Raw genomic sequence first — 15,103 nt, 5'->3', positions numbered from 1 at the left:
CCAGCTTTAATCTCCGCTCTCTGAGCCCCGCTGAGGTGGTTTCCCACCGGCTTTCTTTCACTACGGCACAGGCAAGCCTAGGGGTGAAAGGGCAGGAAAATGGCGCTGGCCGCTCGTCTTTCATCCCGCCTGCTGTTCCCTCGGCCGCTGCCTGGCAGAGCCGCGTGCGCCTGGGCCGCCGGCGCAGCCGGGGTGGGGCCGCCGTTGGCGGGACTGTGCTGCACCTGCCGCCGCCCCCTCGGCTCGGGGACAGCCCGTTGTCCTCGAGCCACTGGCGCCTTGGCGGCCTGGGCGCTGCCTGCTCGCGGCGCCCGGGGACTCGCCGCCGCCCTCTCGGCTTTCCCCGCCTGTCCGCGGCGCAGCTACGGCACCGAGGAGAAGCCGCAGCAGCGCCAGAAAACCAAGATAATTATTTTGGGAGTCTCCAACCCCATCAACTGGCTTCGGACTCGAATTTACGCCTTCCTTATCTGGGCCTATTTCGACCAAGAATTCAGCATGGCAGAATTCTCCGAGGGGGCGAAGCAGGTTGGTTTGTCTCTCTGGGGTTGACCCGACCGCCTCTCCCGCATTCAGCTGCCACACGCAAACGTGCTGAGCGGTGAGGTTTCCTCACTGCCTCACAAGTTCTCAAACGTCGGTAGTGACCCAGACAAGAGAGCCTCCGGCCGCTTCTTGACTTAAATTAAGCTCTGTATATGTCGGTACTGTGGCCAAGGATGAGGGATTCAATTGAGACCCAAGGGTGAAGTCCCTCAAAGACCTTGTCCACTCTCTGTAGGTTTTGAATCAGATAGAAATGAATGCAAAGCCCCTTTCATCCACTTAAAAAGTACATAGCTTTATCTTTTCTGAATGTGATTTTCTGCAAAATAAAGAAGCCAATGCCTGGCATATAGTAGGCACTCCATAAATACTTACTGAATAAACGAAATGAGTGAATAAGATTCTTTTGAAGATTAAATGGGATAACATTCCCAAAGTTCTCTAGTGTCATTTTGGATAGAAAGACAAAACTTCTGGCCAGCGCTCCTCCGGTCGCTCTTTTCTCCCCTTATCACCCGTCATACTCCATCACACTCCTTAATGAATAACCTAGAAATGAGCAGTTTTCCTCTTTCAAAAAATTTGCTGGGACAACTTGGTGCCTGCGAAGTGCACACCCAGAGCACTAAGAAGTAGCCTTTGGATGTCCATTGCCCTGATCCCGACAGTTCTGTCCCTCATTCTGAGGAGCTGTACCGTCTTACCCTTATGGGTATGTAACGATCACTTTGGGCCCTGAGATGATTTGAAGATTCTGGGTGCACATGCATTTTTCTATAATGAAATTCTATCTATAACTTTCTTTTGAATCTCTTAGGGAGTTTGTCTTTCCCAAACATGTCAGAACAAGTGATAAGCAACAGAAGTCATAGTTTATTTAAAGTTCATACATCCATATACCTTAAAATTGTGCCATCACTGTAATCGTTTTACAGTATTGATTGTATACTGGTGTTGATATATTTACTCCTTATTTATTTCAGATTATAAATACAGCCATTTATATTTATGTGACCTGTCAGTTATAAATTAAACGTTTATGACTTTGGATAGTAAATGTCAATATGAACTCCTGCTTCCTGTTTCCCTGAGTCAACTCTTGACTGCTTTATGTGTTATTAGAAAAAAAAAAAAAAAAGCAAAGGACTAGTTTGAGTAGTAGCATCATAAGAGGGAAATCTGATCTTATCAGTTCTCAAAATCTTTTGCCCATGCAGGCATAAATAGGCATGATCATACTTTCCTCCTCAGTGCTCACTAATGACATGAGAGCATGTCTACTTCATCATACATATATGACTGTATAAGCTCATTCATGTGTCAGTAAGGAATGGAAGTCATCTCCCAATCATGGGCAGGAATCAGGCCTTAGGCCTTGTTTCCTCAGAACACAGAAGAGCCTGGGATGCTTTTTAGCCACTCTTTAATCATACAGTCCTTCCTATTAAGTAGTATCCCCACCCCTTCCTCAGATAGTCTTTATGCATTTGTGCTTCATCTAAGTCAGTTTTTGTGCACTTGACCATTCTGATTTCCAAAAGTAATGTTGGGTTATCCATGGCAAAAATTTAGCAATTTCCTTAACCAGTAGTTACTTGACATACCTTTCAAATCAAGAAATGAGTTCTTTCAACTCCTAAGATATAAAAAGGACATAGCAAAAACCTTCTTTCTGCTAAATCTCATAATGTAATTGTACTTTTCTTTGAATGGGTATAATACTAGGGCTTGGGAATAATCTGATGCAAAAACATTAGTAATTTATCTACTCTCATTGGCTCCACTTCCCCTTTCTCTTTAGGCTAACCTCCCAACAATAAGATGTTATCTTGAGTTATGAGTATTGTTATCAATTAGATTATGTTCATTAAGATTTTTCTATTTCAAATCATAGAATATGAAAGTGAAAAGGCACTTTAGGGCTCATCATTCTAGTCTAATCCTCCTTTGCAGATGGTAAATCCAAGTTCCAGAAAGGTGAGAAGTTGACTCCAGGATATATAACTAGTAAGTGCTGAGGCACACTGTCCCATGACTCACTCTACAAGCAGTCTTTGTTCTCCAGAATTACTAGAGATTGAGATGGTTAAGTACAATCTAAGCAAGCTTTTTTTAATCCCATAAGCCAGGAGAATAGGTGTTCTGAGGCTATACAAGCCTTAAACAGCTTTATTGGATCCACAGACCCTGCTTCCCATTGATATATGATATGTCTTCCCTATGACTGCCATCAAACTATATTAATCATATACTGTTTGTTTCCTATTCCTTGCTTGCACATTTTAGCCATATTTCCTAAAAGCCTCTTTAGGTTAGACACTGTATGTCATCAAGGCCTTATCAGGGCAGCTTATAACAGTTCTGATACTCCCAGGAGTTAATGCAAACCCCACAGGTTAGGGCTCAGTCCCACAAGACTGCTCACTTTGACACCAGGACAAGTCTAGGCCTCTCATACTTTTGACTGACCACCTATATAAATTGGGATTGCCCACATGTCCCTTCTTCAGGTTCAGTTATTTGCTAAAATAGCTCATAGAACTCAGGAAAGCACTTCTTATTACCAGTTTATTATAAAGGATACAGTCAGGAATGGCCAAATGGGAGGTATGTGGAAAAGGGTACAGAGCTTCCATGCCCTGTCTAGGCGCACCACTCTCCCAGCATCTTCACCAACCTCGGAGCTCTATCCTTTCTTTGAGGGTTTTTATGGAGGTTCAGTTATGTAGGCATGATTAATTAAATTATTGGCTACTGCAGTATAATGGGTCAGAGAAATACATTTTGGTCATTCAGGTGACCAAATATTTCCCAGGGATATTTGGTCTTTATCCACAGTTCTTGAAAACACTGCAGAGCCTTAAAGGTGGAATGGATGTTTTGTCATGTTAATGAGAGACTTTTGGACCCCATCCAAGGTCAGGAGCTGGAGGTTGGATCAGCCAATGGCCAATAATTTAGTCAATCATGACTGCAATGTAGCCCTCTCAAAAACCCCTGAGAAGAGTTTATTGCTGACTTGGATCCTGCATCTTTGTCAGAGGGAGAACTTCTATGCCTGTGTCCACATACCACCAAGCCAGGCCCCAAGCTCCATGAGGATAGAAGCTCCTTTATTTGGGACCTTACCCTATGCATTTCTTCATCTAGCTGTTAACTTGTATCCTTTACGGCCTCTTTTGTTCAACTGGTAAACAGTAAGTGGTTTCCTGAGTTCTGTGAGCTGCTCTAGCAAATTAATGGAACCTATAAAGGAAGTTGTTGGAACCTTCAGTCTGTAGCCAGTAGTCAGAAGCACAGGTTAACTGCCTGGGGTTTGCAACTGTTGTCTGGACAGGAGGGTGGAGGGCAGTCTTGTAATACCTAGACCTTAGTCTGGGGAATCTGGTGCTGTCTCTGGGCAGATAGCATCAGAATTGGGTTGAGTTCTTGGACACCCTGCTTTTGAGAATTGCTTGGTGTTGTGTGTGGGGTAAACTTTGAGAACAACTACCCCCACAATTCCTGCTGCCACACGACCGCTCAGGCCCCCTATCAGTCCCCTATCTCACAGAGAGCAATTCCACAGCAGCCAGTGTCTCCAACCCCTCCAATTCTGGGGAGGGGACTGCTCATCTAGGAGGCACTTTACCCTAGACCAGTTCCCCACTAGGGGCTCCCCCGAGTGGAAGCCCCACGGATGAGGGGTTCCCTGGCAAAGCCGCACCATCCACAGGGGGGTCCCCACCATCTCTAGGAACAGCCCACCCAAGGATCGCACCCATGAAGACAGATTTCAGGTTCACCAGTCCTGCCAACTACCATCAGATGTAGCTCTGGGAGGAAAGTGTGTTCCTGGCCTGGGGCAAAGAAACCAGTGAAGCCGGTGAAGTGAAAAAGTCTAGGGAAAGGATTAAGTGGGAGAAACCCTTTTATTGTTCACAGGAGGCCTGGTTCTGGTCATCCTGTCTAGCTGCTACTCTCCCTGGTGTCTTGGCCCTTGCTCACCTCTCCACCCACCCCTTCCAAGAAGAACTTCTTGGGGAGGTCCCTGGTGACTGACAGGTGCCAGACCAGTTAGGCAGCAGAAGGGAGGGGAGAACAGCTTCTCTCCACCCCTTGTAAACACCTGTTGATATGGAAACAGAATAAGGCCAGGTGTGAGATTATGGAAATACTGCAATTTTAACCACACCCTCTCCCACATACTTAAACACATTGGAATCCAGGAATTCCAGGAGAGGAGTTTAATAATACTGTTATACTGCTGTATACTATTACCGTGTATACTATATTGTTGTTGTTGTGTATCTAGGAAGGAAAAAAACAACAGCTACTTTGAATAATTCAATCCCCAGCCCTTTCATCTCACTAGAATCTGGGGGTGGGGCTGAAATTTCCAGCCCTTTAATCTCATGGTTGGTTCCTTTTATAACAAGCCCCTGTCTTCCAAGAGTCACCTCATTTAAAAAGGGTCTTGTTTTAAGAGTTCTGTGCAAAGGACCAGAATGAAGACCAAATAATGTATTTCTTACTCTGTCACATATCACACCATTGATATATGCACGTCCTGTGTCTTCTATATTACTGCCACCAAACCATATTAATTACGTACTGTTTGTTTTCCTGTATACATTTTAGCCTTTTCTATAAAAAAGAGAGCGATTTCCTAGAAGCCTCTTTAGATTACACAGTACTAAAAACATTTCGTGACTCTGAACCATGAAGGCCTCTAAAGTGTTTGTAAGGGGTCCTTGAATCCATTGGACATGTACCTATTCTCAAAATTCAACTCCATTATTGTACTCCTTTTCTAGGGTTGCCATAATGGAATACCAGTCTGGTTAGCTTAAACCACAGAACTTTATTTTCTCACAGTTCTGGAGGCTGCAAGTCCAAGATTAAGGTGTTGGCAGGTTTGATTTTTTCTGAGGCTTCTCCCCTTTGCTTGCACATGGCTGCCCTTTTTGCTGTGTCCTCACATGGTTTTTTTCCTGTGTGTAAGTGCCCCTGGCGTCCCTCTCCCTGTGTGTCCAAGTTCCTCTTGTAAGGACACCAGTCAGATTGGATTAGGGCCCGCCCTCTTTTAATGTAATCCCTCTTTAAATGCCCTATCTCCAAATATAGCCAGCCTCTGAAGTCCTGGGGGTTAGGGCTGCAACGTAGGAATCGGGGGAGCACAGTTCAGTCCATAACAGGTAAGCAGTACTGTTTGCTCACGTGCCTGTACGTCCTCTTTGTCCTGCCAGTTCTTCAGATTTCACCTTAGATGTTACTTCTTTCAGGGGAAGTTCTCTTTGGGCCTCCCATATTGACTTAAGTTCCCAAATCATCCTGGTCTTACTCTGTCTTAAATTCTTGAACTTGGCAGTTTACTTGACTCCCTCCCAGGTAAACTAAAAGCTTCTTGGAGGTAAGTAGAGCCTTATGCACAGTTTTGGTAGGAATATGGAGGAGTGCAGTGGTTTCCCCACTACTTTAAAATGGAACCCCATACTTCAAAGTTGGGATCCACTATATTAGACTAGGTAAACTTGTTATCTTTCCTCCCACTTTCCCAAACCTGCCTTATCTAGATGAAACTCAGACTGTGATCCAGATCCCCAGACTCCAGTGCAGTCTACATTGTGCTGAAACTGCTGTGTGTTAATCATTCAAAAGCCAGGATGGTTGATTGCTTCACCATTATAGAAGAATTTTTTTTGAGGACCTAGTGTGGACACTACACACTATCTTTTCTCAGGTCCTGGGAATGGATATATAATTAGCTGTCTGCTCACTTACTACTATATATGTGGAAAGACCATATGAGAAAAGAAAGCCAACCAACTTTGAAGGAGTCATGCTTAATACTGATATCTTAGTGTTTGATGTTGTTTATTGCCGCTATCATAAAATAGTCTTTGCTACATTTAGCCATTTAAGTATATGCATTGTATATTATATGGTATTTTGCATGGTATTTTGAAATAATCATGACCTCCCCCCTACTATTTTGTTTTGAAGGCTTTTGCTCATGTGTCTAAGTTGCTGTCACAGTGTAAATTTGATCTATTAGAAGAACTTGTGGCCAAAGAGGTATATTTTTAATTTTCCTTTAAAAATAAATGTCTTACTCTCTTAAAATAGAATGATATACATTGTCCTTATTTATGCTCAAATATAGTATGTATGCCATCACCCAAAGTAGAGTGCCTGTATCTTTACTCTTGGGTACTCTGGGTCATATAAAGCACAGAATGATGTGTTACTTAAGGCAGAAGTAAATAAGTATAATGTCTTTCAGTTGTTCTTGTATAGCATGTTTTGTTATGAATTATCTAGGTGAATAATTAGATATCTTTCTGACTTGCTTTTGAAAATGAGTAAATATGGTTGTAAATTTAAAAAAATAGGTTTAGTAAAATTTATTCCATGAAGAATTCATTCCACTTTTTGAAAAGATATAAGAAAATTCAGTAGGTGAACCATGGTTTGCTTTTTCCACACTTAGGTGCTACATGTATTGAAAGAAAAGGTTACTTCACTACCAGACAACCATAAAAATGCCCTTGCTGCTGACATAGATGAAATTGTGTACACATCAACAGGAGACATTTCCATTTACTACGATGAGAAAGGTAGTGTGGGAGCATAGTTAACTTCAAGTGATCCATAATTACCCAGATAAGCTGATCTAGTAGATAATTATGAAATAGTGGGGTTTTGTTGGTACAAGTGGATATTATAGAACTTAGAGAAAATAATGTATTCATTTTTTAAAGGCCTAGCTCTGGACAAGTTGAGATACAATAATAGTTTCTTATGTTCTTCTATGTAGAACTTTTCCCTACTACTATTTAATTTATAGGAGAGATCATTGTTACTTAACTTGATGAAAATAGTTTGTCTAGGATAATCTGCTCCCATGTCTCAAATTGAAAATATTTGTGTTTCAGATTTCCTAACTTGAAGAAAACAATTAAACATTATAAATGTCCAGCTGTATGTTAAATAGAAAGAATGAGTAAAAGAAAAATAAATAATACCAGCTAAAGACTGTTTTGAAAGTACGATTAACTGCCAAACTCACAAACTGGATTTATTTGGAGATAGTAAAAAAAGAGTTGAAAGGAACTTCAGTGGTTATCTGGTTCGTCTCTATCCAATGTGCATGTATTTTCTGTAGAGTATTCCTGAAAACTTACTGACTTACTTATTCTACAAATATTTGTATATGTATTATGTTCCAGACACACAGGAAGTCTAGTCTTTGTACATTTCCCAAGGCAGTTCAGATATAGGACTCTTAATAGTTAAGAATTTTTCATACACATGTTAATATGAGACATTTGTAAAGGCACTTTTAGGGATATATGTTTTATTTTCCCCTGATACTTCAAATTGCATCTCAGCTTCATAGTCACTATCCCATTTTTACACAGAACATTGCCATAATTACTTGGCATAGCCAGATGAATTAGGGTAGAAGTCTTTCTTCTTTCTGGCAGTTGGGGTTCAGTTAATTACTTAGCAGCAAAAAAATGTGTTTTCCCCCCTTATTTGTGATTTGACAACAGATATTTGTTACTGTAATTTTAGAAAATGCCACAAATTGAAAGTAATCCTGGTAATATGCTTAGTAAATAGTACATGCTCAGTAAATAGTAGCTGTTACTACTATGATACTGAGAAGAGGGCAAATAAGTCATAAACTCTATGAGAATATCCTCAAAATAAAAGGGTATGAATACAGGTATCTTAACTTAGACTAGAATAAGCACAAAATTTGATCTATAACAACTGTGTAAATTTCTGATTTATTTTGGATATATGGGTGAAAAATTTTTGCCAAAAATAATTTTATAGGCAATAAAGAAGGTATTGAAAAAACTACACATTTTTAAATTGTGATTTATATTTGTGTGTGTGTGTGTGTGTGTGTGTTTCTCTAAGGAAGGAAGTTTGTTAACATCCTGACGTGCTTTTGGTATCTAACCAGTGCCGACATCCCCAGTGAAACTTTAAGTAGAGCCAATGTATTCCAAGTTAAGTTGGGGGATCAGAATGTGAAAACTAAACAACTTCTCTCTGCAAGCTATGAGTAAGTCTAATCACATTTCATTGTTTTCTTTCTCTAGAAAATGAAGGTAGTGTGAAGGTAGGAAAACTAGAGCTTTAGGAAGACTAGGATTGAAATTTGACAAGTTATTTATGAAGAGAGAAATTCATAAAGACATACTGGCCGTGAAACAGGAGTGTTCAGATATTAGAAAGAGGTAATAGTGCTAAATTCAATTAAGCAGTGTTGCAGGCTGTCTATTGCTGCTTTACAAATCACTCCAAAATTCAGTGACTTCAAACAGCCATTTATTTGGCCTGCTATTTTATTCCTCAGGAATTTTGGAAAAGCTCAGTTGTGCGGTTTTCTCTGCTTCACCTGGTGTCAACTGGGATGACAAGAGCTGGAAGATTAATTTCCACAATGGCTTCTTCATTCATACATGTGGCACCTTGGTGCTCCTTGACTTCCGTACATACAGTCTCATTCTCCAAGGCCTCTCTTTGTGGCATAGGTTTATGGTGGTTCCAGGCTAGTCACGTGTTTTACATGGTGGTTGGCTTCCAAGAGGCAGAAGACAGAAGATGCTGGACTAGTAAAGGGCTTTGCCCAGGATGGAGCATCATTTGTACCATAGTCTACTGATCAAAGCAGTCAAAGGACCCGCACAGTGGAAAGGGCATGTTGGGACTCGACCTCTTTATGGGGTAATGGCAAGGTCACACTACAGGAGAGCATGTGGAATGGGACCTACAGTTATGGCTATCTTTGGAAAATAAAATCTGCCATAATTGGCAAATGGGCCATCTACTCACTAGATATTTATTAGCCATCTCCTGTTTATCAAGAACTCTCATAGGGATTCAGATACAAAATTGAAAGGTTCCTACCCTTAAGGAGGTTGGCAAATTGTTTAATAGAGACACTAGAATGTATGTTTGTGCTAATAAAATTTGGAACAGTGAACAAGTCAGTGGAGACATAATTTAATATTCACTTATAGGAGAATACTGTTATGTCACCAAAGTTATACAAATGCTTTAAAATAACAAACAAACCCAAAATGACCTAAGAAAGAAAATATATTTTGTTTCACTAAGGTAAAAGGGAATCATCCTCATTTTTCACTTTTTTTGGAAGAAATTGTATTGTTTTTCTTTTATGATTTTTGCTTTTTTTTTAATTACCCAAAATATTCTATATATTTATATCTACTGAATTGTCGCTTTTTTAAGATATGATACAATTACAGAACACTATAATCAACACTAACCTTTGGATCTTCTGATATTCCCTAAGACCATGCCTGTCATAAACACTGCTATTTTCAAGACTGATCTAATGTATATGAACCAAATTCCTGTTCTCATCATTAGTGCTGTTTTCATCACTATAGTCCAATTTATTTCTCCTCATATTAGGCATATATTATAGCTAATATTTTGCTACATTATCAAATGTATTTATTATATTATTTAACAACAGATATTGAAGTTTCTCTCAAGGACTGGCAGATGTTGGAGTGTGATCAGACCATTAAAAATACTCATTTTAGTTGAATGTGGACTTCTGATTTTGTGAGGATATTTTTTGCGATTGGTTAATTCAGCTTTTTTTTTGTTTTGACTTTTATTTGCTGCTAACCATTAGCTTGTTGCTAAAAACTGTCTCAAATGTACATTTTCAAATTATGTAGTTATCCAAGAAGTATTTGGACTGGTGTAAGAGTCACGTTATTTGTAATTTTTTCCCTAGGTTTCAGAGAGATTTTACACAAGGAGTAAAGCCTGTCTGGACCATTGCACGGATTGAACACTCAAAATTACTAGAGTAATCTTTCTTCGAAAATCAGCTTTTTTGGACTTTTAGCAATTGCTGTGAAAAACTGAGGAAGAAAAATTTTTGGATCAATTGATCTTAGTCAAGTCTGTGGATTACTTCTGCATTATTTTTAAATGCTCCTTGTAGTATATTGGTATGATACAATAAAGCATTTTCCACAGATTGTTTCCACCTTCTATAAAAGCATCAAAGTAAAGAAAACTACAACAGTTCATTGTTGGTGTCACATTCAATATCATTTCTGATGTTTTATATATATATATATATTTTATAAATTATTGCCAAAAATAATTTTATAGGCAATAAAGAAGGTATTGAAAAACTACACATTTTTAAATTAATAGTCCTTAAATACTTGTGGCTAATAATTTCAAATGTGTAAGATTTATTTTTAAACATCACTTGCTGCTATTTGACTACCTCTGATCACTACCTGGATGAGAAGGAAAGGATGGAATTATAGTAAATTGGTCACAGCAGAACTAAAGGTCAGTGAACTTGAAACTTAACTAATTGCACAAAGGGAAAAAAAATAGGAGTGCTTCAGCCACCTATGGAACATGTCCTATCTTTTAACATACTTGTATTTGGAGTCCCCGAAATTGGGATAAAGAAGAGAAAAGCAATGTAAAAAAAAAAAAGAAGAAGAAAATTTTCCTAATTGAATAAGCAGGTAACACATAAGAAAACCTCTTAAAGGTACATCATAATAAAATTGTAAAAGCAGCTGGAGAGAAAAGAGACATATTCCATACAAAGAGTGACTATATATTTCTCTTCTCAAACTATACAAGGTAGAAAACATCTTTAAAGTGCTGAAAGAAAACTTATTGATCCATCTGCAAATTTGTTCTTCAGAGAAGATGAGAAAAGGCTTTTTCAGACAAAAACTATGAAAGAATTTGTTGCCCCTAGACCAGTTTTGTAAGAAACGTAAGACCAAACGAACAGTACAGAATTCAGAAATGGACCAATGTATATTGGACAATTGGTTTTTGACAAAGGTGCCAAAGTAATTCAGTGAGGATCTTTTTAACAAATGGAATAATTATATAGTCAAATGGGAAATAACCTCAAGTTTTGCCTCACACCATCTGTAATTTCAGTGCAAAATTTGGATTGCAAAATACATCTTAGAGTTAAATGAATGCTGAAACTCTAGAAATTCTAGAAGAAAACAAATTACTAACTTGGAATAGATTCTTAGGACACAGCATGAATCATGAAAGAAAAATTTTACGTTGAAATTTATTAAAATGTCTGCTCTTTGAAAGCACTAAGAAAATGAAAAGCCAAGTCACAGATTGGGAGAAAATACAAAGTACCCATATATGGAATATGTAAATGCTTCTAGCTTAATAACAAAATGTAAAATGACCCCAATAAATACTGGGCAAAAGATTTGAATATATTCTTCATAAAAGATATTCTATAAAAGAGCTCCCTTTAAAAAAATAATCACAAACTTTATCAGTATATATCAACTGCAGTTACTCTTCTTGATGCTTAAGTAGCCCCCAGTTTGGCTAGCGGGAGGCCCTATAATTCATCTGCTGTGACAGGTGACTATCATGAGCCTCCCTGTTGGTAGTCTTTGAATGCTTTGGTATTTTCTGGTGTTAATATGTCCCAGGATCTTGTCCATTTCCTGCCTCCTATCTGAAAAATCAGTGGTTTCTTCAAGAAATCATTTCTTTTCAGGGTGATTGCTGTAGATTGAATGTTTGTGTCCCTTACAGATTCCTATCTTGAAGTCCTAACCTCCAATGTGGTCTCGGCCTTCTGGAGAGGTTAAGTCATGAGGGTAGAGCTCTCATGAGTGGGGTTAGTTCCCCCATAAAAGCGACCCCAGAGAGCTCCCTTGTGCCTCCTGCCACTTGAGGGTGTACGCGAGAAGACGGCTGTTGGTGAACCAGGAAATAGGCCCTCACCAGACACAATCTGTGAGCACCTTGATCTTGGACTTCCCAACCTCCAGAACTATGAGAAATGTTTCCTGTTTAAGCCATCCAGTCTACGGTATTTTTGTTAGAGCAGCCTGAACAGACTGACTGGATGATGTTTAGAAACCAAGATTTGGGCATCTTCAAGCATTTTAACATTTTTAACTGTAAGAGTATGTTCATATTTACACATATTTGAAATTTTGGATCACTTAGCTAAAGGAATTTTGGGGGAGCTAGATGTGGACTGTTTGCCTTTGTTTCTGTCAATCTTATTTAAAGTAATCCCACCCGTATCACTTTCTATGCCCTAACCCAGATTTATTTAGTTTATAGCACTTATCACATCTGACATTGTAGTATATATTACTTTGTTGATTTGTTCCATTGTCTGTCTTTCCAACTAAGGCAGGAACTTTGTCTATCTTGCTCACTGCCATATTCCCAGCGCTTGGAACAATATCGTGTACAAAGTAAAACTCAGTAAATAATAGTCGAATGGACAAATAAAAAAACCCTCACTACTGTTGAGTTTCCCGGCTCATATAACATGAAAATCTTCCCTCTTGCTTTTGATTTGATGCTCTAGCAAGCTGGGTGGAATTTTGTTTATCATGTATGGACCACCTCTCAATGGATATGTGGTATCATTGGATATGTGAGCTTGCTTTTATAGTCCTATAATGTCATTTGTTCTAAACACCACATGGTGGAGCTGTGTATAGATTCTAAATGCCTTAAGTTTGATAGGGTTTAAAGCCCCAAGGAATGGGAGAATTGCTTTGCTTACTGACAGATTTTCATAGATATACTTAACAAAACAGTTTCATGAACAGCATTTGTTGACGTTAAAGGGTTAAGTGAACGAGTCAGTTGGAGGGAACTTTTACCCACATTTCTTCTCTGATTGCTACAACCACAGATTGTGTCATTCAGTTCCTCTGTGATTACCTCCATCCTCAAATTTCTTCTGGATAATGTGGTGTATCAGAATAATATAAATTATGCTGCAGTCACAGTCTCCAAATCTCAGTGGATTGAAGACAAAAAAAAAAGGTGGATTACTTGTTCAAGTAAGAGATAGCTGTGGACTCTGCTCATCACTTGCCCTTCTAGACACAGTTGATGGGCAGCCACTACTTGATACTATGGCAAAGAAAAAGTACAACTCTGAAGGGTCCCACATGAGCAATTACATGTGAAGTAGCTGGTGCAAATATTGGTGTGTCATTAGGACTAGTTCTGACTGCATGAAACAAAAATTTTTTTAAATCACAACTTAAATAATAAAGAAGTGGTTGATTTTCTTACACATAACAGAAGTCCAGAGATATGGTCCTCTGGGCTGGTATGCCAACTCCACAAAGTCCTTGGGCATCCAGGCTTCCTCGAGTCGCCATTGCCTTTCTTAAGAGTATGACCCTTGTGCTCATAGTAAGAAATGGATGGTGGAGCTCCAGCCCCCAAGTCCATATGCCAGGCAGCAGAAAGGGGAAAGGAAATAATGAGCAAAGGGTATATATACATCAGCCATCTTTTTTTTTTTTTTTTGAGAGGGCATCTCACATATCTATTGATCAAATGGTTGTTAACAACAATAAAATTCTGTATAGGGGAATCAATGCTCAATGCACAATCATTAATCCACCCCCAGCCTAATTCTCATCAGTCTCCAATCTTCTGAAGCATAACGAACAAGTTCTTAAATGGTGAACAAATTCTTACATAGTGAATAAGTTCTTACGTGGTGAACAGTACAAGGGCAGTCATCACAAAAACTTTCGGTTTTGATCACTCATTATGAACTATAAACAATCAGGTCAAATATGAATATTCATTTGATTTTTATACTTGATTTATATGTGAATCCCACATTTCTCACTTTATTATTATTATTATTATTTTTTAATAAAATGCTGAAGTGGTAGGTAGATGCAAGATAAAGGTAGAAAACATAGTTTAGTGCTGTAAGAGGACAAATGTAGATGATCAGGTGTGTGCCTGTAGACTATGTGTTAATCCAAGCTAGACAAGGGCAATAATACATCCATGGATGCAGAAGATTTCTCTCAAAACGGGAGGTGAGGTTCTAAGCCTCCCCTCTGTTGATCCCCAATTTCTTACCTGATGGCCCCCCTGTGACTGTGCCTGTCTTGGGTTGTTCCTCCCTTGAGGAATCTTACCCATCTCTGGCTAACCAGTCATCTTCCGGGGCCATACAGGGAAATGTAAAGTTGGTAAGAGAGAGAAGCCATATTGTTTGAAAAGGTTAGCTTTTTACTTCTTTGCAGATTTATGCCCTGTGGCTTCTATGCCCAGCATTTGTCTTGAGGTATCTTTACCACTTGGAAGAATTATGATACATGGTAAATTCAATATGAGGCACGAATTCTATTTAAGGGTTGTAATTAGGAAGGAAGAAGAAAAGCTATAGAGGTAGCAGATGGAAGAAAACATGGGAAGATTGATTCTTTCTTTGACTTATCTTCTTGTAGAGTAACTTAAGCATGTATTGGTTTTAAACTACTAATTAAATTGTGCACACACATTAACATAATAGTAATACAGTTACATAACCAAAGCAGATCTATAATTACCAGCCATCTCCAGTGAAGCCAAGAAACCAGTTAGGCACCCTAGGCATTTGTGGAAATTTGTCTATGATAGGATGGATATTGTCCAACTCTACTTGAACAGTCTGAGGGAAATCAGACAAATTAAAACAACCCATTCCTGGGAACTGTTCACATCC

The 15,103-nt window shown here is 39.0% G+C and overlaps 1 protein-coding gene across 1 annotated transcript; it reads left to right on the top strand.

Annotated features, from left to right (window-relative positions):
• The first annotated feature begins 94 nt into the window (after positions 1 to 94).
• On the top strand, positions 95 to 10,568 carry MAIP1 (matrix AAA peptidase interacting protein 1). The gene is made up of 5 exons (XM_017662100.3): positions 95 to 528; positions 6,532 to 6,603; positions 7,019 to 7,145; positions 8,461 to 8,608; positions 10,322 to 10,568. Exons 1-5 carry the CDS (start codon positions 100 to 102, stop codon positions 10,398 to 10,400), a joined length of 855 nt encoding a protein of 284 aa, XP_017517589.3. The 5' UTR covers positions 95 to 99; the 3' UTR covers positions 10,401 to 10,568.
• Positions 10,569 to 15,103: the final 4,535 nt, after the last annotated feature.

The sequence above is a fragment of the Manis javanica genome, chromosome 12 (genome assembly GCF_040802235.1).
Source record: "Manis javanica isolate MJ-LG chromosome 12, MJ_LKY, whole genome shotgun sequence".
Classification (NCBI taxonomy): Eukaryota; Metazoa; Chordata; class Mammalia; order Pholidota; family Manidae; genus Manis; species Manis javanica.
The sequence above is the reverse complement of the archived record's forward strand: the minus strand, read 5'-3'. Positions and strand labels throughout refer to the sequence as shown.